The sequence below is a fragment of the Bactrocera dorsalis genome, chromosome 2 (assembly GCF_023373825.1).
Source record: "Bactrocera dorsalis isolate Fly_Bdor chromosome 2, ASM2337382v1, whole genome shotgun sequence".
Classification (NCBI taxonomy): Eukaryota; Metazoa; Arthropoda; class Insecta; order Diptera; family Tephritidae; genus Bactrocera; species Bactrocera dorsalis.
This window is the reverse complement of record NC_064304.1, coordinates 18,334,848-18,357,318: the sequence shown is the minus strand read 5'-3', so window position 1 is coordinate 18,357,318 and position 22,471 is coordinate 18,334,848. Positions and strand designations below refer to the sequence as shown.

General features: G+C 38.6%; 1 protein-coding gene across 2 annotated transcripts; it reads left to right on the top strand.

The window, feature by feature from the left end:
* Positions 1–9,272: 9,272 nt before the first annotated feature.
* On the top strand, positions 9,273–21,279 carry LOC105225754 (uncharacterized). 2 transcript variants are annotated; one of them, XM_049448338.1, is made up of 11 exons: positions 9,273–9,427; positions 9,585–9,892; positions 10,166–10,319; positions 12,684–12,749; positions 12,810–13,090; positions 17,843–17,975; positions 19,144–19,324; positions 19,398–19,631; positions 20,070–20,442; positions 20,498–20,629; positions 20,983–21,279. In XM_049448338.1, exons 1-11 carry the CDS (start codon positions 9,376–9,378, stop codon positions 21,217–21,219), a joined length of 2,151 nt encoding a protein of 716 aa, XP_049304295.1. In that variant the 5' UTR covers positions 9,273–9,375; the 3' UTR covers positions 21,220–21,279. The 2 variants fall into 2 exon arrangements, with proteins under 2 accessions (XP_049304295.1, XP_049304294.1); XM_049448337.1 differs by having other exon boundaries at positions 12,684–13,090.
* Positions 21,280–22,471: the final 1,192 nt, after the last annotated feature.

Below are 22,471 nucleotides of genomic sequence, written 5' to 3'. Positions count from 1 at the left end.
TCTATCTATCCCTCAAACACTAATTATAGCGACCCTCCAACTTTCCGATACCATTGCCCAAAAAATATGGTGACATTGTATTTATTTTTAAAATTCTTTATTTATTTTTCCAGATCAATTTCATCCCCTTCAAAGTAATCCCCTCCCGATGTAATGCACTTACGCCAACGGATTTTCTAATCTTCGAAACACTGGTTGTAGTCACTTTCCGGGATGGCCTTCAGTTCCGTCTTCGCTGCGGCTTGAATCTCCTCTATCGTATAAAAACGGTATCCCCGGAGCGGTCTTTTGAGCTTGGTGAACAGCCAGAAGTCGCACGGCGCCAGATCAGGTGAATACGGTGGTTGCGGAATGATATGGGTTGAGTTTTTGGCGAAATGATCACGAATTACGAGGGCAGTATGGGATGGTGCATTATCGTGGTGTAAAAACCAAGAATTGTCTTTCCACAATTCCGGCCTTTTTAGGCGGATAGCGTTACGCAAACGACGCATAACGTTCAAATAATATTCCTTGTTGACTGTTTGACCAGTTGGAAGGAATTTTTAATGCACAACACCACGATAATCGAAGAAAACAGTCAACATGACCTTGATTTTTGAGCGACTTTGGCGCGATTTTTTTGGTCTCGGCTCTCTTTTGGCACGATATTCGCTCGATTGATCGGTTGTTTCGGGGTCGTAAGCATAGATCCAAGTCTCATCGCCAGTTATAATGCATTTCATGACACCCTGGTAGTCGGAAAGCATCGTTTCACACACTTCAACGCGACGCCTTTTTTCCAAAAAATTCAATGTTTTCGGTACCAGCCGAGATTTGACGTGCTTGAGGCCCAAAACATCCTTCAAAATGGTACTGGCAAGCAGGTCTCTAATTGTTAATCGACGGTTTCTCAACACCAAATCTTTGATTTGTTGAACGTGAGCTTCGTCAGTTGAGGTTGATGGTCGCCCTGGACGCTCTTCGTCTTCGACACGTTCACGGCCGGCTTGGAACTCACTATACCACTTGTAAATATTTTTTTTAGACATAGCCTCATCACCAACGGTTTTCTGCACCATCCTCAACGTAACCGCAGCAGAAAACTGATTCCGTAAACAAAATTTAATGCCAATTCTTTGCTCAACAAATTTCGACATCGCAAAAAACGAAAAACTCACTTTTAGCAGCTCACAAAACGACACGTAGCTCTAACACTAAGGAATATTTTGACATGAAATTTGACATAAATGTGACTGACAGTACTACCAACCTAAAAAAAAAATAATAATTCTCCAAATCCTTCGGCGCGCGCAGTGTAAATTCAAATTTCACCTTATTTTTTGGGCACAGTTTGTCCTTTGCTGCAAAACAGGCGTCAGTCTCGGCGATCGGCCCTTCATTCGACGAAAATTTCTTCCCACGGAGCATTCCTTTTGAACCGAGAACTGGACCATATTTTTGCCATCATTCTCACTGTCATTTCACACAGTAAAACAACACTATATTTTTGTTCAAATGTGGCCGATTTGTGGCGATTTTGTCCTTGAAACGGTCCAATAACACTTGCTTCCTTACTTTCTTTTTAAGGTTAGCCCATAAAAATTCAAAGTACAGCTGCTATAACCTCATCAAAATAAAAGATCATTTTATACTCTTTTATGCTTAAAATTTTAACGGTAAAGGCTATTATAGCTTCGGTGAAGCGAAGGTTAATGATTTTTTCTTGTTAAAAAATACAAATCATTTTATGTAGATTGTTTACTTTTTGAGCAATCCGAACAATGCTTAAGTGATCATCGGTCTAGAGAATTACCATTATTTTATCGATATTTCCGACAATTAACTATCCACTCGGAATAGACGTTACCAAAATTATTGATTATTTCTATTCAAATCTACTTTTAGTTCACAAATAACTCACTAATAGCTTAAATTCAAGAACTGTCAAAATTTCTTACTTAAATAGAGTAAGGAGAAAGAAATTTCGAATTCCCATAAGCATTATCCATAATTGGTCTCCCAATTATCTATCGCACATCATTTTTGAATATAAATTATTTTCCATATTTTGCCATTATCCCCAGTGGCATATAGTACATGATATATTTCCGCCAACTAACACAAATCTGAATGTAAACAATTCATGCGACCAGCTGCCAGGCCGTATGAGAAACATTCTACACAGAAATTACAGGTTACGTATACCACATGTGGTACTTTATAGGGCGCACTGAGTATTCTCAAAAAATAAACCTTGCCATATTTAGCAGTTATTTTACGAAACTGCATTTACATTAATCATTGCCAACTAAAAATTCACATTCACTTTCGATTATGCCTTGCCCAGCGTCCAAGTAGCAGCTGGCGGGGTTAAGCCAAACTCACTTCCTCGATTGTTTCGATTTCTAGCCAAACGTATTTCGAAATTTTTCGCTCTTTTTTGACTATAATTGCAATTGAAGAATAGCTGAAATATGGAAAACTGCAATAAAATTTACGAGTACGTGCAATGGCAACGTGCAGCTGCGCTTAATGGCAAAGCAAAAGAGTTTGTAGGATTTGTTATATGTGGTTTTTAAGAATGCATTTTTTAGATTTCAGGTGATAGTGATGCATTTTAATAAATTTAAGTGTTCTGTATAAAATAAATTTTAATAAAAATTTGAAAACTACCCATATGTGTGAATAATCAAGGTTAAGCCCACAAAACTCATAAATATTTTTGAGCCAAACATGCAACAACTCATCCATTTCATCCTCTCATTTGAAGTGATTTAGAAAAATCGTGTTCATCTTTATATAATCTTCAAAAATTTCAGATAAAATATTCATATTAACAGATTTTCGATATAAATAAATACGTACGTCCGCAGTGAAGCCTCAATGAGCAACAATATGAACAATGTATAGGTGCTTGAATATCCGCAAAATAATATGAATATTTCATTGCTTTCCAAAGTACTTTATTGCACACATACACACAAAGAAACAGCCCCGCCATCAAACACTTTTGCACCTCACACCTCAAAACTCAACCAAAACAAAATTTCAGTGTCTTCTCTGCACACAATGCCAATGCCATTAGATAGCACAATTTTTAGCAAAGTAAATTATCATTCATTTCTGCAGATTTCGCTGTAGACACAAGCTCCGCCAAGCAACTTCAGTCGTCTGCTAGGCAATTCTGCAATTGATAGCACTGACGAAGCTCAAACACTCCAACAATGCGAAATTCTACTCTGCCACAGAGAAACTAAGTAGGTTTGTAGAAATTCGACAGCGTCGCAATCAGAGTCATTGACAATTGCTCTGTATATCCGCACATGAAATCTTCGTCCTTTCCCCTTCGCCTTATCGCGCTCCATATTAAGCAATTTAAGCGCAATTGTCAGCTTACAAATTACTTGTGACTTGCAGCTTCTTTGCTGTGGCAGTTCATCGATCCCGCTAACTATTTAATATTTTATAACAGTTATACTGGTTTTTGTGTTTCTTTCGCTATTTTTCGCTTATATTTATAGCTTATTTCAACACTCATTATGCGGTTATTCCACCTTCGCGGCGAGCCTGCAGTGTCAATCATTGCGTTAATGGATTTTCATATTTCATTATTCTATATTTATTTAACTGGAAGCCACGCATTTTTATAGTCTGGCGAATCTTTTGTCATTGTCTGGTATAATTGCCATTCATTGTAGCCGTAAATAGCCATGGACTGTCTATGAATTCACAGTTACTTAAAGATTATATTGCTCTAGGAATTATTACGAATAAAGATTTAATTTAAAGGCAATAAGAATTTAACAATTTTTAGCATTGCTCGTGTTCTTTTGAAATATTTACACAAGCAATTGTCAGTTAAGAAGTAATTTGCAGCGCCTGCATTAGTTGTCTCAATATAACAAAGGTCACAAGACGATTTTGATATATCAGTTTGCGTACGACATCAATAGTGTCCAGAACAGTAACTAATTTTGGACAATCTTCACGATCATACAATCAATATAAACTGGTTCTAGAGATTAGAGGTAGGATATGTTAGGTTAAGTTAGATGGCTGATCTAGAGAGATCGCACGTGTACCCTTTGTAAAGCCATAGAAAACAATAACTCCTGTGCTCCAGCTTATAAATTAGCAAAAAGTTTAGTAGGCAATACAAATTGGCACAAGCATTTATTTCAACTCCCACTAATTCGGTAGGATGTCTGAAAGAATGCGCTCCCAGAGGTTTAAGTTTTGTCCTCCCAAACGCGGGACAGTCAAGAAGGAAGTCTTGGGTTGTTTTCACCTCATTTACTTCCCCAGCTTTCTGCGTGGACGTCAATAGGCCAATGGCCTGTTAAAAGCCCCACAACTAGGAAGAGCCTAGCCTCACTGAGGTCAAATACATCACTAAATCTCCTGCGATCAAGCGCTGGTCAAGTTTTCGAGAAGCTCAGCTCCCTAGTAGTAGTGCACAAGAGGATACGGGAGCACCGACCCCTTCCATTTTAGCAATAACACTTCTAGGGTGCCTTTCCTTGCTAGCTCATCAGCTTTACAATTTTCTACGATTCCGCTGTGACCTAGTCTATGTAAACCACTCTTATCACAAAAACATTCGATGCTATTGATAGCAAGCTTATGCAATCCCTGACCTTAATGGCTGACCTTAATGGCTGCAAGCTCGGCACGGAAGATATTGCAATAGTCAGGAAGTCTGAACCTGGAGTTGATAGAGAGCTACTGACAGTGAACCTCTCCACTAACCTTTCTCCCAAGCTTTGACCCATCCATAAAGAAGCTCACTGCACCTTTCCTCCAACGGATTTTTCCCACCCATAGCTCCCTCGTCGGTATAAGGGAAGAGAAGGCACCATGATCTAAGTGATCCGATAAGAAGTTAAATTGTGTGATGATGTCCGAGCATTCACATATGCGTTTCTTTAAGAACCCAGATTCTCTGAGTCTAATATCCAGCTTCGCAGCTATACACGATACCCATGGGCTTGACTTTGGTGTCATAGAGCCAGAGAACCATTTTCGATGAGAGACCCCACCTTTTGTTAAGGGCTCCTCTAAAGCAGTATAGCAAGATGTAGATTCATCGAATAAAATTTAATTAAGTCCATCGATGCACTGCTGTTGAATTAATCCACGTAGAATGATGTAAAAACGTAAGCACGCGTTGCTCGGGATCTAATTCCACTTTTTGGCCGATATTAATATTTTAAGATACTATAAACAACACAAATAGTGCCCCTAGGTCAAAACAAGCTTGCGTTTTTTTTATCTCATTTGTCGGAACCGCCGACATGATGCTCAAAATTGAGTCATAAGCAATTGTATAATCCCGAAATTAATTTGTTCAGATCCGATCACTTTAGTATATAGTAACTTACCGATCAAGATCAAGTTCTTGTATAGAATTATTTTTTATTTATGAAGAGTACTATAGCTTTGAAGCAACCAAAATTAACGTTTTACTAGAGAATAAAATTCAAGGAACATTACATATTACATACCATCAGCAATTTTTTCGAATATTTTAGTGTAAAATATTCAATTCGATACCAGAATTCATTGCACCAAAATTCAGTAAACGACTTTCGTAGGCTCATCATTTTATAAATTAGGTCACAATGGGTCAACTTGTACCGAAACAGTAAATATTATTACAGCTACTTTTATTAGCAATTTTTACTTTTATTATCCCTCACACTTTGCTCAGAATCTGATTTACAACATTCACTTATAAACATACAACCAAAGGGCTAAGTGCCTTAGTGTTGCTCTCAACTTTCAACTTTTGAAAAGTTTCGTAGAAAACTGCAACGAATGCCGCCACGTGACAATCTGATTAGCTTCCACCACTTTCGCTAGCCAATTAACAGTTTTAATGTTTATTTAATTTGTTTAGAAAGCATAAAGGTTAAATAGGTCAGCACACTACAAGTAAATGTGTCTGTGTGTGTGTGGTGGTGTATGAGTTTAATCGAGTTGACACTCTGCCCTCTCTCTACAACTATGCCAGTTATCTGTCAACTGTCCCTTGGAACTCGGTCGGCACTTTATTTAATGACTGCGAAAGCAAAAGTTTTGCATTTTAAGCAAATAAAATAAAAATTGGGCGTCCGTTTGGCTCGTGGCGCTTGTTGGTGGCGCCAAACTAAAGATACGAGTTTGAATTCCCGAGGCCGGCACGCGTTAACTTTCGGGCACATTCTTATAAACAAATTAACTTGTGGATAAGTAAAAGTAGGAATGACTAGATAGAAGGGGTATGCATTTGCACAATGTTGTTTTGACGCTGTCTGATTATCTCGGGGAATTTCGGTGTGTCGGTGTTAATATTATGGCACAATAATTCTATTAAATAGAATTGCTGTTCTTTTTCGAAAAACATAATATGCATAAATGTGAAATAATTAGTATTATTGTTTTGTCACTACTTGCTTAGCTTGGACAGGACCAACAAAGCACATTTCAAGGATATTATTTTCGAAAAACAATGTATATATTTCCAAAATATCGGAGTAAATATCACTTTATAAAATATGATACTAATTTAATTAATTCATATATGTATGTATATCAAAACACCAAATATTTTACGCTGAATGAACTCGACTCTCACTCGGTTCTTCTTGTTGCCATAGTCTCTATAATATTCAGCAACATACATTCAATGAAGCCTATTTTTTTTAGTTATCACCAACAACTTTTGATACAATTATTATTGGATCTCGCAGGTAACTGAGCTGATAACTCAGCCGAAAGTCATAGTATTATCCTAGATTTTTATGCTCGTTTAAAAGTGGTGATTTTAGGTTGGAAGATGAAGAACGTCCTCGATGAACATTTTTATGCGAAATACAGGAAGAGCTCGCAGAATCTTTGTAAGTTACGTAAGCAGCCATTTCGATACTTTATAAAAACAGGCGGATAATGTTGTAATATAAAATGAGGCCTTTGAAAGACAATTTTGCTTGTCGGAAATTTTGCTTAAACGCTGCAAAAATAAATCATTTTCGGCAAAGCGGAACATCCATATTGTCATTGGTAATACGATGTACTTTTTGGAACTACACAAGAGTCCATGGGCGAAGCGATGTAGCTTGGGAAGGACGAGCGAATTCAGTCTTGCACAAGTTGTATTTTACGAGTAAGTAAAGTCGTTCAATACGTCAGTCCAAGTAGCTGCGAACGGCGCCGAAGCGACTCTAAAAATAAATACTTTTCAGTAAAGCGTCCATGATGTCATGGTACGTTGTATCTGGTGGGATCAAAAAGATATGCTGTTTTATAAGCTTCTAAAACCGAGTGAGACCATTAATGAACAATGCCAACAACAACTCAAGAAATTGTAGCGAGCGATTGCCGAATTACGATCAGAATTTCTGACTAGACACGAAGCAGGAATTTTTCATCATGCCAACGATTTGCATCTTATTGCAAGACCAGTTAAAAACTATTTGGAAAACAGTGGCTGGTAATTTTTGCCTCACCTGCCTCATAGCCGAGACCTTTACCCTTTGGACTATCATTTCTTCCCATCGATGCAGAACGCCCAACACCCCGCCGTAGTTCCTTTAGGATGGTATCCGTAAATTGTCATAAAGATAAGAAAATGTTATTTTTTTGTATGAAAAATACTTTAAATAACACTGTTGTACAAGTTTTTCTGAAATAAACTTAAACATAAATTTTCTTGTGTTCATATCCTTTTATAAATAATGGGAGATAAAACCTGATACACAAAATCAACCGACAACTTCGATCCATAACATACCAGACATAAAACTCTCTCCTAAGGCATTTTTTCAGGTCAATGTTCTAAAAACCGAATCCTCGAATTTTTTGATGTGAAACATATCCTTACAAACATTTTTCGTTTTTACAGTGCTCGAAAAAAATTCCTTCGTAGCATTCCGATAAAATACTGTGGGCAACCCCCAGTAAGAAATATTTTTTTTTCGAGGTTGGCAGTCTTACAGTGATACCTTTGCCAAGTGTCACATCAAAAATCATTTGTGTTTAGTATACGCTTGTCTTTCTGAAGTACATAAAGTGCATTCGGGGATTTTTAAAATAAGTGAAATTTTTAAACAAAGAAGTTCGTTTAAATTTTGTATGCGAAATCAGATTTCTGGTGTCGAAATGTTCAGAATATTGGAAAAGGTCTTCGGTGATAATTGTTTGTCGCAAGCAAGAGCTTTTGACTGATATAAATTATTCAAAGAGCGTTAACGACGAACCTCGTCCAGGACGGCCATCAACTTAAACTAATGATCAATAAGCCAATAAAATAAAAGAATTGGTGTTTGAGAATCAACAGACTATCAGTCAAAGATCTTACAGGCATCGTGAGAACATCGGAAGGATCAGTGAAAACCATTTTAAAACGATTATTTGAGCCTAATAAACGTGAAAGCACGATTGGTTCCAAAATCCACGATGTTACGTAACATGTTATTGATGGCGATGGGTCTTGGATCTATGCCTACGACCTGGAAACAGACGATCAATCGGGTGAATATTGAGGCAAATATGGGCCGGAGCTGAAAACCCCACACCAAAGCAGGTCAAAAATCAAGGTTAAGTTTTCTTCAATTATCGAGATGTGGTGCAATCCGAATTCCTTCCGGCCAGCTAAACTGCCAACAAGAAATACTATTTGAAGTTATTCGTCATTTCGTAAAAAGTGGCCGGAATACCTCGTCGTATACTGCATAGATTCGCTAAGCATATTAAAGACTATTCCGGAAATCGACTTTAACAACTGTTTACAGAAATATGACGCAATGGGATACTATAGGTAGTCGCAAAATATTTAATTAACAGAGAGGCAAGATTCACCTTTACTAATGCTTAAATGGCAAATTGTCCATGCGATATAGATAGTTATCGCAAAATAATCATATGATTTATTGGAAATAACAAAGTTCCCTCACATAATTGTTAAACAATTGCTTATACCAATGATATAATGATTATAATAAGCGAGCTATCCAATTCTTTTCACATTTTTTCTCATTAAAAATTAAACCAAATCAATTTACCACTGTTTCCAACTACTTCCTTTTCCACAGCTGAAATGTGCACCAACTCACTGTTTAAATAGCAATTATTTTTCAATTTGCGAAAATAGCTCATATATCAACAAATTTCCCGGCAAATTGTCCCTCTTTAGACCAATTAAATGACCATTTCCTACGCGGATCCTCCGTTCGCTCACAAGGCATGCGAAGGTAACATTTAATACATTCATGCTTGCCCAGGGCTGGGTATAAAAGCAGTGCAACCTTTAAGTCAACTTGCAGCAGATGCATAAAAACCGTTACGACAGCAACAAGCAAACGGCCGGAGAAGCAACCATAAAACCCAACAACAAGTCTACAACAACCAAACGAAATGTGGCCGACACACACGCAAACGCACGTCACAACTTTGTTGCAGCTCTTAAGTAAGTTTACTGCATACCTCCGGCTAACGGCTACTGGAAATAACTGCGCCACCGTTAGCACCCAATTTACATGCCGCCGCCGCTTGAATTTCACAGCCGTCACTATCTGTGTCGCAAACTGCTACTGCCACTGAGGCCCGTTTGCTTTCTCTTCCAGTACAAAGATACTTCGCACAATTCTCCTCAGTGCTGATTGTCCATGATGGGCGCGTTGACGCAGACAGCGCCTTGCAGCGGGAATACCTCGAGGCGGTGCAGCTGGCGTTCCGCAATCTGTCCCAGCAGGGACGCCTAATTGGACTGCAATGGATTGATGTCAGTCAACTGGATGGCAGTGGCGGTGGCAGCGCTAGCTGTCGCAGCAGCAACTGCGGAGACAGTTACAACAACACATGCGCTGACAATTTGGCCTACAACGATGAGTTGGAGCTGTGTGTGCTGCGCGCCGTTGACATTGTAACCGAGGTGGGTAAAGCGTCGCGTTGCCTCCTTCGCAAACAACGGTGATAACAGCGCTGCGCTGACAGCCTTCACTCGCCTATTATGCTTTTAGTATATTTGTCTCCGCTTAAGTGCGTATGTTTACAGTTGCATTTATGTTCGTTGGGGCTTTCTTGAGTTTCGCGTGTGAATGCGTACTTAGTGCGTTGAGTGCGTTTCGCTTACCTTCTCCTCACATCCATCTCTCTTGCATTAATGTTTATTCTTCAGTATTTTCAAGTGTAATATTTTTCGCAGGGTTTCATCACCATTCTTTCGGACACAGTGCGTTTCCTGCACGCTCGCTACTTTGCCACACGCAACGCGGAGTTACGCCTCAAGGATAAATTTTATCTCTTTTTTTGTGAGCATGAACGTCCCGAGGAGTTGCTATCAACCGAGATACTGCAGTGTGAGTAAAAATGCTATGAATGCACAAATTCTACATTTGAAAAAATAGTTTTCATTTCACGTAGGAAAGTTTTGCATGATAAATTGTATGTAATTTTTTCGTACCGTACAGAAATATGTACAACCCCAGAGAATTCGTATATCGATAAAATATATAATTTATACATTAAAGTTGCCATTTCGTATTTTTATGACATACATAACGGATATAACTGCCGTTCGGCTAAAATACCAAAATGCACTTTACGAGTAAATAACGACATCTACCGCAAGCCGCAATAAGGCCTGTCGGCTTTTGTTACATATCGAAATCTAACAACCCTTATAGGTAGAAATGGTCAGCCATTGGTGTTGTTTTTCTTCTATATCATTAAGATACGACTTTAAGATGAACAAACCGCCTTATTTTTCATTTTACCTTGCTCTTTGCTATATGTTTCTAAATTCCTTGGAAATCATCCCAAAAAATGGTTATACTACTTTCAATAAAAAAGACTTCCCCCTTGGCTCCGATACACTTGTGCCAACGTTTTTTCCAATCCTCGAAACAGTTTTTAAGGTCAAGTTCCGGAGTTGCCTTCAATGCGTATAGCTATTCACGTTTAATGTCAGAAGTCACACGGAGCTAAATCAGACGAATACGGTGATTGCGGCAAGATATTGGCTGAAACTTTGGCGAAAAACTCACGAAGAATCAATGCAGTATGCGACGGTGCTGTAAATACCAAGAACTGTCGGCCTATAATTCCGACCTATTTTTAGGAATAGCTTATCGCAGACGACGCAAATAGTATTCCTTGATTTCAGTTTGGAAACAGTTCGGAATGCACCACACCTCGATAAACGAAGAAACTGTCAACATAACGTTAATTTTGACCTACTTTGACGTGTTTTCTTCGGCTTTATGGCATTCTGGTAGTCGGAAAGCCTTGCATCGCAGACGTTAACGCGAAGCTGTTTTTCAAAAAATTTAGTGAATTTGGAAGCAATCGTGCTTTTAGTTTTCTTAGGCCGAAATAATAACCAAACAAAAAATATAACCAAACACCGAAGGCCTTTCCTAACATTCTGAACTTTCCGGCACCAGAAATTTGATTCCGCACCCAAAATACGAGCGCTATTTGTGTTGTTTACAGTAATTGAAAATATTCATCTCGGCCAAAAAGTTTAATTGAACAGTGCATCAATGAACTTAATTCAAGTTTGTTGTGCTTAAACTGATATTGCAAGATCGACATGTGACCTGTCATGAGTTTGAAACGACTATGAGCATTATTGAGACCAGCATACATTTTGGCCCGTGTTTGTTATGCTTTGAAACACGTCTGTAACAACGTGACAGGTGATGATCGTGGATTTATGCATATGAGTCCGCAAGTAAAAGGCAGTCGACTGTATGGGTTCTTCGAGATGAACTGAATTCAACAAAAGTTGCTCGCGCATGAAGCAAATTGTTGTTTTTTTTTCAAAAAACTAGACCTACCATTGGTTTGCTAATTGTCTTTCGAGAAATTAGAAAAACCAACCGCTGCAGTTGGATCACTCTTCAACAACAATGCGAGCTCTCACACATCCAAGGAAACAACTGCATTTTTTAGCACTTAAAACATTTGATGAGTCAGCCACCGTATAGTCCTTACTCGGCACCGAGTGACTTCTAATATTCCCATACGTAACAAATAAACTTAGTTGCTAACGGTTTTCAACACCTGACGAGGCGGTTGATGCATTTGAAAGGCTTGTTTTGGAGATAGCTCAGTCAGTGTGACATAAGTGTTTCGATAATTGGTTCAAACACATGCCAAGATATATAAATCTTTGGAGAATATTTTGAAAAACAACAAACAACAAAAAAAGAAAAGCAATTTTCGAAGTTTATTATTTGTTTTAGAGAAATCCCGAAATATAAAAGGCAACCCTCGTAAATATAACGTCCGTAATATAACTGTACTTATTAGTTTCTTAATGCAATAAATGAAAAATTATTATATTTGAACATATTTAAGTATGTACTCCCTTGCATAAACCCATTTAAAAAGCATGTACACACTTGTAAATATTTTGAATAAAGTAACGTATACGCCCCACTGCTTTCAGCACTTTTTTGATGCTTCTACGATTATTGTTGTATATTTTCTCCAGCAAAGTTAAAGGATATACTTATATATAAACATATAAATAAACATTCGTTATATAAGTATTTACCGTTCGATCATGCTGCAACTTCTAGCACCAAACATTCATAGAATACAAACAGCGAGTACAGTAGCCTAACTTAATTATTCACATATTATTACTTTTACTGCAACAACGACCAACAACATTGTTTATTCCTGTAAATACTTCTATATTTGATTTATTCCAGTTTACCCGCACCACCTTATGGTGACACCGGAAACGCTCACGGCACAACAAAGCGACAACCCACAAGGTATTTCTAACAAAACAAAAGTCAATTCAAAGTATACTCACCAAATAACCAATACAACAGCAACAACTAAACTAACTAAACCAACAACTACAACAATGCCGTTATCCACACTCGCCACGGCATCTCCAAGCGCGCACCGCGACATCAACATCCAACTGTGGACACAAAAGTTTGTCGGCGCCAGCGGCAATTTAGAAGCGCTGCTGCTGGACGCATTCTTGCCGAACGAAACTTTTGCCCGGAACGCCGAACTTTACCCAAATAAAGTTAACAATCTGCGAGGGCGCACAATCCGTGTCGGCTCCATTACATACATACCATATGTGGTGGCTAATTATGTGGTATGTTATTCAAAGCTAACGGTATACTTATTTTAAGCTTAGAACTAGCAGCACTTTTCGGTGTGAGACTTTATGGAAAGGGCGTATCAACTGCTGAAGCTGGTGGATTATCACAGGCAAGGGGGTGTGTTCGCAATTTAAATGTAAACACGTGTTAGTGGGCGTGTGCTATGAGTGTTCTCAAGTTATTTGCTAAGACTATATATAGTGTATATGTTAGACAGCAGCAATAATGGCAAGAAAGCACAGCAAAACACAGCGTGACGACAGCGACAGAATCAGAAAGTTTTGTTCGCACACAATGGTTGACTTAACGGTACAGCACAAGCACATATATTTTGCGTAGTTATGTGAAAGTGTGTGTGTGTGTGTTTTTTATTTTTTTTTTTTTTGTTTCCGAAGGGGGAATCTTATAAAGATACTACCACGGTGGGACTGGTAGCATGCACGATTCATATTGTCCGCTAGGGTGCACCTCTTTCGGGACCACGCCCAGACAGTAATAATTACCTATTCTGGACTTGCGAGACAATATGCCTACGTACTAAACCCTTAACTCCGGCTGCTGTAGCTTGTAGTCGGACCTGCGGGACCGCCGTTAGGCACTACTTCGCAGGACCAAGCTGGGCGATAACTGCCCCTTCACGACCTACCGCTCGGGTTATTCATGTGGTCTTACGCTTCTTCGCTGCCTCTCTTTTGTTCTAAGTTCTAGGAGCGCTATTGCGGTCCACTCTTTCATTTTAGCCCACACCAGCTGTGATCGCAGCATGTGACTCACTATGTTATCGGGCGTTATGCTTTCATTTTTCAGCTTTTCTATGGTCTCTCTCTCTGCTACATACCTGGAGCAGGTGAAAAAGAAGGAACATTGTGTTTCGTAATCGTGGCCAAATTTGTGTAGGTATTCCCTGAAACAGCCATGGCCCGATAAGAACTGCGTTAAGTAGAAATCTGTCTCCCCGTGTTGTCTGTCAATCCAGGCTGATACATTTTTAATTAATCTATGGGTCCATCTTCCTTTATCTGCCGCATCCCATTGCTTTTGCCACTCATCGAGACTTGCCTTCCTCTCCTTTTTACGCTCGTCGACCGTTAGGCGCCTATTCATTGCTTTTGTTTTGCGGTAGACTCTGCTTAACTCAGAGGCCATTATATCCGGTGGCATAAGACCAGATATGATAGCACTCGCCTCGTGCGACACCGTTCTAAACGCACAGGCAACTCTCAGGGCACATAACCTGGACGCAGCTTTTGCCATATTTACACAGGTTTTTTGACGCAGGGCTGTCCCCCATATGGGAGCTGCGTACATAAGCATTGACTGACTAACTTTGGCCAACAGAGTTCTCCTTCTTTGGCTTGGGCCACCAATGTTTGCCATGATCCTCGACAGAGCCGCAGTCACTTTAGCCGCCTTACCACAGGCCTTTTCAATATGCGCCTTGAAATTGAGCCTCGTATCGATCATAACGCCAAGGTACCTCAAGGAATTTTGCGTTACAACGTTATACCCATCAATGTTCAATGTGACCGTTTTCTAGTCTTTTTCTGCTCGTGATGAGCACTGCCTCTGTTTTTTCACCCGCAAGCTGCAGCTTGTTACTCGTAAGCCAGTCTTTGATTTTCGACACGGTCTCATTGCATATGCTCTGTATTTGCAAGAGTTCTTTAGCTACTATCGTTACAGCAATATCGTCCGCATAGCCAATTATCTGTGCTTCTTTTGGCAGCGGTAATCGTAACACCCCGTCGTACAGCACATTCCAAAGTAATGGACCTAGTACGGAGCCTTGTGGTACTCCACCAGTCACCGTGTAGGTTTTTGGACCTGCATCGGTATCGTACAGCAGTAGCCTGTCAGACAGATAGCTGCTAATTGTCCTCAGAAGATACCCCGGGGTGTTTCTTGCCTCTAATGCTCTCAGTATATGTGGCCAGTATGCCGAGTTAAAAGCGTTTTTTCACGTCCAGCGTAACAACTGCGCAGTATTTTTTATTGCCAAACATCCATCTGGTGCCCTCTATGGCTTTGGCCGCAATGTCCGTCACTTTTCCAACTGCGTCTAAAGTGGACCGATGCCTTCTGAATCCAAATTGGTTTTCAGATAACCCAGGAGACTCTTCTTCTAGGTGGCGTTCTAGTCGTGTGCAGATCAATCTTTCTAGTATTTTTGCCATCGTGTCGATCATGCAGAGTGGGCGATACGCACTCGGCTCTCCAGCCGGTTTGTTCGGCTTTTGTAGCAGAACCAGCCGCTGTTTCTTCCATACCTTCGGGAAAATTCCTTCATTCAGACATCGTGTGTAAAGTTCGGCGAATGCCCTCTTTTTATGGCTGATGGCAATTTTCAGTGCCTTGTTCGGGATGCCATCAAGTCCTGGAGCCTTTGCATTGCCAAATCTCTCTGCCACTTCCATTACCTCCTTCTCGCTTACAATTGCAGATTCCATCATGGTCGTTATCGTTCTATTCGATTGTGGTTCTTGCGTTGGGAAAAGTGTTTTCACCACCTTTTCTAGGAGGATCGGACAGGTTGGTGCTTGACTTTTTCCCCCTCTGATTTTCGCCATCACTATTTTATAAGCATCACCCCACGGATTCTCGTCCACCTTTTCACATAGCTCTTTAAAACTCGAAGACTTACTTCTTTTGATCTTGTGTGTGTGTGTGTATAATAAAGCGCTTGTAGCTATTTGCCTAAACTTGTTTATTATAAGATTTTGTGTTTGCTCAATATATGCAGATGTGCTAACTCAGTTTTATGCCTCTGATTTATCTGTTATGTATTGATGTTCTTCTAATAACCAATGTGTTTGTGCTTTCTTGTTCATGTAAATATCTATTGTTGTGTGCTCGTTTAGTTGACAGTTCGATTAATTTAAATCGCTTGTAATCTCTAATTTAATTGCCGATGCAATCGAGGAAAATTCATCTTGCATTTACAGTTATGCGTTTATGGTCAGCCTAAATTGACTTAGACATTAAAACTTAGTCAATTCGATGGCTCATTAAACATTGACAATGCTTTATGACCTAAACTCCGCAGCCACTTGACGGACATGTGCTTTCATAGCATTTATGTACGTTGGGGTGTCTCTTATATAGTATTTCGCGTTTTTTTTACTATAACAGCCTACTTTAAATTAATTTCTAATAACTTTATAGAAACCGTTTCATACACTTTAAGACGACAAATGGAAAAAAAACCAATTACTTTTCCACTAAATGCACTTACTTCTTTGAAGTATCTTCATTGAAAAGCCCATAGTTTGCAACCTCGAAGTTCACTTCCTACTAGAAATTTGAACCGGACTGACAAGCCCTTATTATCGCTTTCAAAAAAGGCTCCAAAGCCAATAAAAGCATGACACTCTTTAATCCAATTTTTCATAAACATGTTATAAGCCGTCGCCGAGTTGGCCCGCAGTACCTTCAAACGAATTTTGGTTTCTACTGTTATCAAGCATCCCCCTGCGGGGAGGGGGATAGAGAATATTCCCGCGGTAAGGCATGCCTGTCGTAAAAGGCGACTAAAATCCAAATGCACTATGTCCGACATTCACGTGTCTGGTTTAATTGAATGTCGGCATGGTCAGAGGTGTCAGAAAAGTGCTATATTGAAATGATATCATATTCTTTAAATGGGTTTGCGATTATATAACAAACACAAAAATGAAATGATGTACAATACATCATACAGCCGGGTCCTTAGGAATTCCTAGGAGTTCTTAGGGTCCCCGACTGGCAGTAGATCACAGGTAACACTGTGGTCTACAGGTCATACCAAAGACTAAAACATGGTACCACGGGGAGCAGTTTGCCCTTGGAGTTCGCTCCAATCTGCTCATTGGGTTCGGCCCTTTGGGGAGATTCGTGGTGGCTGTGGTTTAAACCTAAATGCAGGAAGGACTTTTGTCCAATGTGGAGTCGCATCGCGGCCGGGTGTCGGACCCAGAGTACGGCAGAGGTTTGGGTAGGCCTCGTACCCGACCAAGGTGGCTAGGGTGTTTTCTTTGGTTTTCACCCGAACCGATTGGAACCAAAGTATAAGTGTGTTGCGACACTTTGCTCTGGTTTCCCAAGGTATAGTGTTGTGCATGCACTTATGCTTTGGGGCGTTGATCGGCGCATTATACTGATCTACGTGTTTCTAGCAATAGAAAACACCGTGGATTTGAGCCTACAAGTGGCAGATACTCACGTTAAAACACATTGACAGTTGTTATCAAGCATTTCTTTTTGACGTTCACTCGACGTAGGTTTTGCAAAAGATTCAGGAATTTTAGTACGCCTTTAGTATTGACATGTTTCATACCCAAAACTTTAACCAAAACTTTAACCAAAACGTTAACCAAAACTTTAACCAAAACATTTACCAAAACTTTTACGAAAACTTTAACCATAATCTACTGAGTCGATGTCTGCTGATTGAAAATTCTGGAAAATATGCGAAACAAACTGACACTAATTGACATATGGAGATCAAATTTCACACGAACATAAAAAAAGATTGAGCCTCCAGAAAAAAAATTACATTAAGTTCGCGGCACCGAATTATTCTGCTTTAATGAATGGAGAGAAAGAGAATGTGCTTCCGCTGAATAATTTGATATTCAATAAAGAGTATATTAATTAAGTGAGGCCCTTACATAAATACATATATACTTGTACATACGACTAAGTACATACATGTATACACAATAATATAGCACACTAATTAATAAGTTAAAAACCCTCCTAATTAATAGCCGGCTGGTATAGGCGATGTTGACGCGTTAAATTCCAGCGATTACAGTCGTACTATCTCCTATTTGGGTTCTGAAGCAGAGCTTATGAAATCTTTCTGTGAAGTGCGCAATTGTCATATACGCTTGGAACCATGTAAGTACAAACTAAATAAATCAGGGTCTTTATTTAAAAGTTAACGTATAGTAGGAGTACTCATACGAGATTAGGGTAAGCAAGCACAAGAGAAGTGTATGACAATCTCTATACTCTTAAATATAGTAAGTTCTGTTACAAGTTCAGGTAGTCATAAAAATTAAAATATAATACATCTTTTAATAAAGTTAGTTTTCTTTAATAATACATATTTATATTATACGAGCGATCTAAAAAATTGTAATAAAAATGGTCACCTTTTGCTTCACACAAACCCTCAAAACGCTTCCGCCATTGATCAAAATCACAGTTTCTATTGATACTACTCGAACAAGAGATGTTTTAAGATTCTCCAATTTTCTGTGAGGCACTCGGCAGGCCATGTTCTCCAACTATAAGCACAAATTGTTGTCCGATGGATTAAAATCGGAACCTCTAGATGGCCAATCATCTGCTGCTATGAAACCACGAATATTGCTTTTAAGCCAATGCTGGGTGGTTTTTGCCTTGTGTGCTGGAGCCAGAATTTTCCTGATTTTCCTATGATGATCCATCGAAGTGAGTATTGCTTAGCTGCTTTATCACTCTTAATAAAACTGCCTCTTCGGGCGCATTTTCTTCAGTTTTATCTACATTCTCACAGAAGTGAATAGGTATAACGCCTTCATAGAAAACTGCCGACAAAACAAATGGGTCGTTCACTAAGTAATTTCTTTCTTTAGTGAAATTTAAACCCTATTTTTTGATTGTGTAAAACGTTTTATGAAATTATATATTCTCTATTTTGACCCAACACCTTTTGTCTTCTTTCGGGCAGGAGATTAATTCCACGTTCTAAAAATGTTTGGTCCCATTCGAATTGCATAAGATTTTGGCTCTTTTGGTCATCAAATTTGTATAAGTTCTCGCATTATTCTGTTGGAACGCTACCCTCTTCTATTGATCAATTTTGGCCTCTTTTGCTTGAAGGTAAGCCAGTTCTAAAGGAACATTCTTAAGCGGAAAGGAAACTTTTTGGGCCAATGATTCTATATATACTTTCACAATTTCTATACGAATTTGTTATATAACAAAAACCAAAGGCAAGCAATTCCCTATAATTTTGACTACTTTAGTTTAAACAGATATAATTTCCAGAGCGTAATTTTTATCGCTTATCCAACCGTAGATGGTGCTGATAACTGGGGATATATTTATGAAAACGAGAGCGCGACCGGTATGTTGGGTGATGTGTACACACAAAATGTCGAAGTGGCCATCGGCTGCATTTACAACTGGTACAACAACATCACGGAAACTTCCAACATCATTGCACGATCATCTGTAGCTATTTTGGGACCAGCGCCTGCGTAAGCGTTCGTAAATCAAAGGGTTATACCCAAAGTGCAAATTAAATTTTTATTCTTTCAATCTGTCGTTTAGACAATTTCCCGCTTGGCGTGCCAACATAATGCCATTCAGTAACGCCCTCTGGATTTTCTTAATACTGACGATTCTACTTTGTGCCGCCGTTATGTATCTCATTCGTTTTGTAGCCTCGCTGCTGGACAAATGGCTTAGGGGTGTACAGTGTGAATTTCAACATCTAACAGCATTTGGACAAGCGACATTGGATATGTTTGCGGTTTTCATACAACAGCCATCCGGGCCGACAAGGTGAATTGGTATTTAGGAATTTGATTGTTAAAAGCTTGAGTTTAATTACTATCTCTAATTACTTAGAAATCAGTCAAACAGAGTCACAATTCTATCAAAAGCTCTTTAGAAGCTTTGTCGAAACCATTGAAAGCTTGGTCGAAAGCTTCATTGAAAGCTCCATCGCAAGCTTCCTTGAAAGCTTCACGAAAACTTTATTGAAAACTTTATTGAAAACTTTGTCGCAGCTTTCGTGCATAATATTCTATAGTAGACCACCCAAAGGTTGCGCTGAAAGGGATATTATATAAAAATGCAAAATATTTGAATCAGATTAAGAATAATCAAGTTAACTAAAAAATCTTAAGCCTTAATTATTTCATGATGTATTTATCAAATGTGTTCATTCTATCCAGTATTTCATAAGATACATTTATTAATTTTTTTTCATTTGTAAAGTCTAAACACGTTTGCCGCCCGTTTCTTTCTGGCGATGATACTCTGTGCCACTATTACTTTAGAGAACACCTATAGCGGTCAATTGAAATCCATACTAACCGTACCGCTATTCACCGAAGCTGTTGATACTATGGAAAAATGGTCGAAAACGGATTGGACTTGGTCGGCGCCATCCATTGTATGGGTCCAAACTATAGACAGCTCAAATATCGAGAAAGAGCAAATAATGGCCGAGAAATTCGAAGTGCGCGACTATGATTTTCTATACAATGCCAGCTTTCGTTCAGACTACGGGCTGGGCATCGAACGTCTTATGAGTGGGTCTTTTTCTTTTGGTGATTATGTTACAGCGCCTGCTTTAGAAACAAAAATCGTAATTTTTCCTGATTATTTTCAAGAAATATCTATAAATCTTAACCCTTTTTAAGGTATCAAAAGATGATTTATACTTTGATTGGACCCGTGCTGTCTCCATAAGGGGCTGGCCATTGATGCCGCTTTTCGACAAACATATACGCGCGTGCGTTGAAACGGGACTCTTCGTGCATTGGGAAAGAAAGGCAAGGAAGTGTAATTAAATGTCTATAGTCAGATTTGACGATTACGTGAGATTTGTTTGTACAACCGTGCATTTATATGTTATTAAAAGCAAGGCTCCAATTGACCATATTTTGTCATCAATAATTTCCACTTTGTATATCATGCAAAGGATTTCGAAAGCTCTAAATTTACTTACTTTGATTTCCCATAGTCGCTAATTTCAACTTTCATTGAATTACTGAAGCAATTATCTCCATAAACTCGCTTACTAAAAAAAGGAAAGGCTCAAACTCGAACTTGTGTTTATGAAATTTTTTTATGTTCATAAATAAGTTTGTAACAATAAAAATATGTTGCTTATTTGAACCTTCAGATTGTGGCAAAATACTTGAATCGGCAAACACAGGAAATTATGCTGAACTTGGCCTCGGGGCACATCAACAAATTACCACCACAAAAGCTAACGATAGAAAACATTTCGGGCGCCACATTTACATTGCTCTTCGGCTGCCTGATTGCGAGCTTCGTATTTGTGCTGGAACTGACTGCTCATTACTTTAATAAATTTCAAGGCTTGTGTATTCAAAGAAATGAAAAAAGCGAAAACTGAATTATTTCAAGTTAGTCAAATTACTATTGAAAATGTTGCTTGGAAAATGTAAAAATAAAATATATATATATTTTTGGGTGTTTTATTTTTCTTACTATTAATTTTTTTTCAGTTTTTCAGTTTCAGTTAAAATTTTTATAGATGGTATATACTAAAAAATCTATGAAAATTGCATACAACCTTACTTAAAAAGCTGAATAACTCGAGAAGTATTAATGATAGCGAGTTTGACATCAGATCTTTTTTATAGCAAATAAAATTTCCTACAAATTTGTCATGTACATTTTTTCTATAGCTCCTGTCATTTACGAGATTTATACAAAAACATGCGAAATTCTTGGAAAAATCGGGTTTAGAGCCCTGTACTACCTCGCCAGTGTGAGTTACGACTTTGTTGCACTGGGCACTTTTGTAGAGTGAACAATTCTGAGAAATATGCGTCTAAAGTCAAAACGATGTCATAAAATATCTCTGATCTGTAGGAATTTAAAGATAAAAACTCACGATTGTTGTGTATTTTCTATGGAAAATTTTTACGGGCCTTGGTCCAATTCTTAATGTTAATATTAAGGGCTAAAATTTTCAGGAAATTTCCGAAAAATTTCGTGACGGGACTGAAAAAAATTAATAGTTCAATAAAAAAAACACCCTAATATATATATATATATGTATATATATGAATTAGGGCGATCCAAAAACTATTTTATCCAATTCGTATTTCATTCTCTTGCAACTTGCAAGTATTAAAGCCGTTATAAAACAAGTAAGGAAGGGCTAAGTTCGGGTGTCACCGAACATTTTATACTCTCGCATGATAAAGTGATAATCGAGATTTCATTATCCGTCATTTACATATTTTTTTATTTTGCTGTAAAATTAATTACAAATAAATTCTGGGAGATTTACCGATATTTTCGGTGAAAAATTAGGTTAGGTTAGGTTAGGCACTGAGTTCTTCGTGTTCGATATCAGGGACCTTGAAAAGTTATAGTCCGATCACGACAATTTTTCCACAAGGGATACCTCAGCTCAAATACCGTATTTGTGTAAAGTTTTATTATATTGGAAGAAGGCGTGGTTGTGAACCGATTACACCCATATTTCGTACATGTCATCAGGGTGTTAAGAAAATTTAATGTACCGAATTTCATTGAAATCGGTCGAGGAGTTCCTGAGATATGCTTTTTGGTCTATAAGTGGGCGACGCCACGCCCATTTTCAATTTTTACAAAAAGTCTGGGTGCAGCTTCTT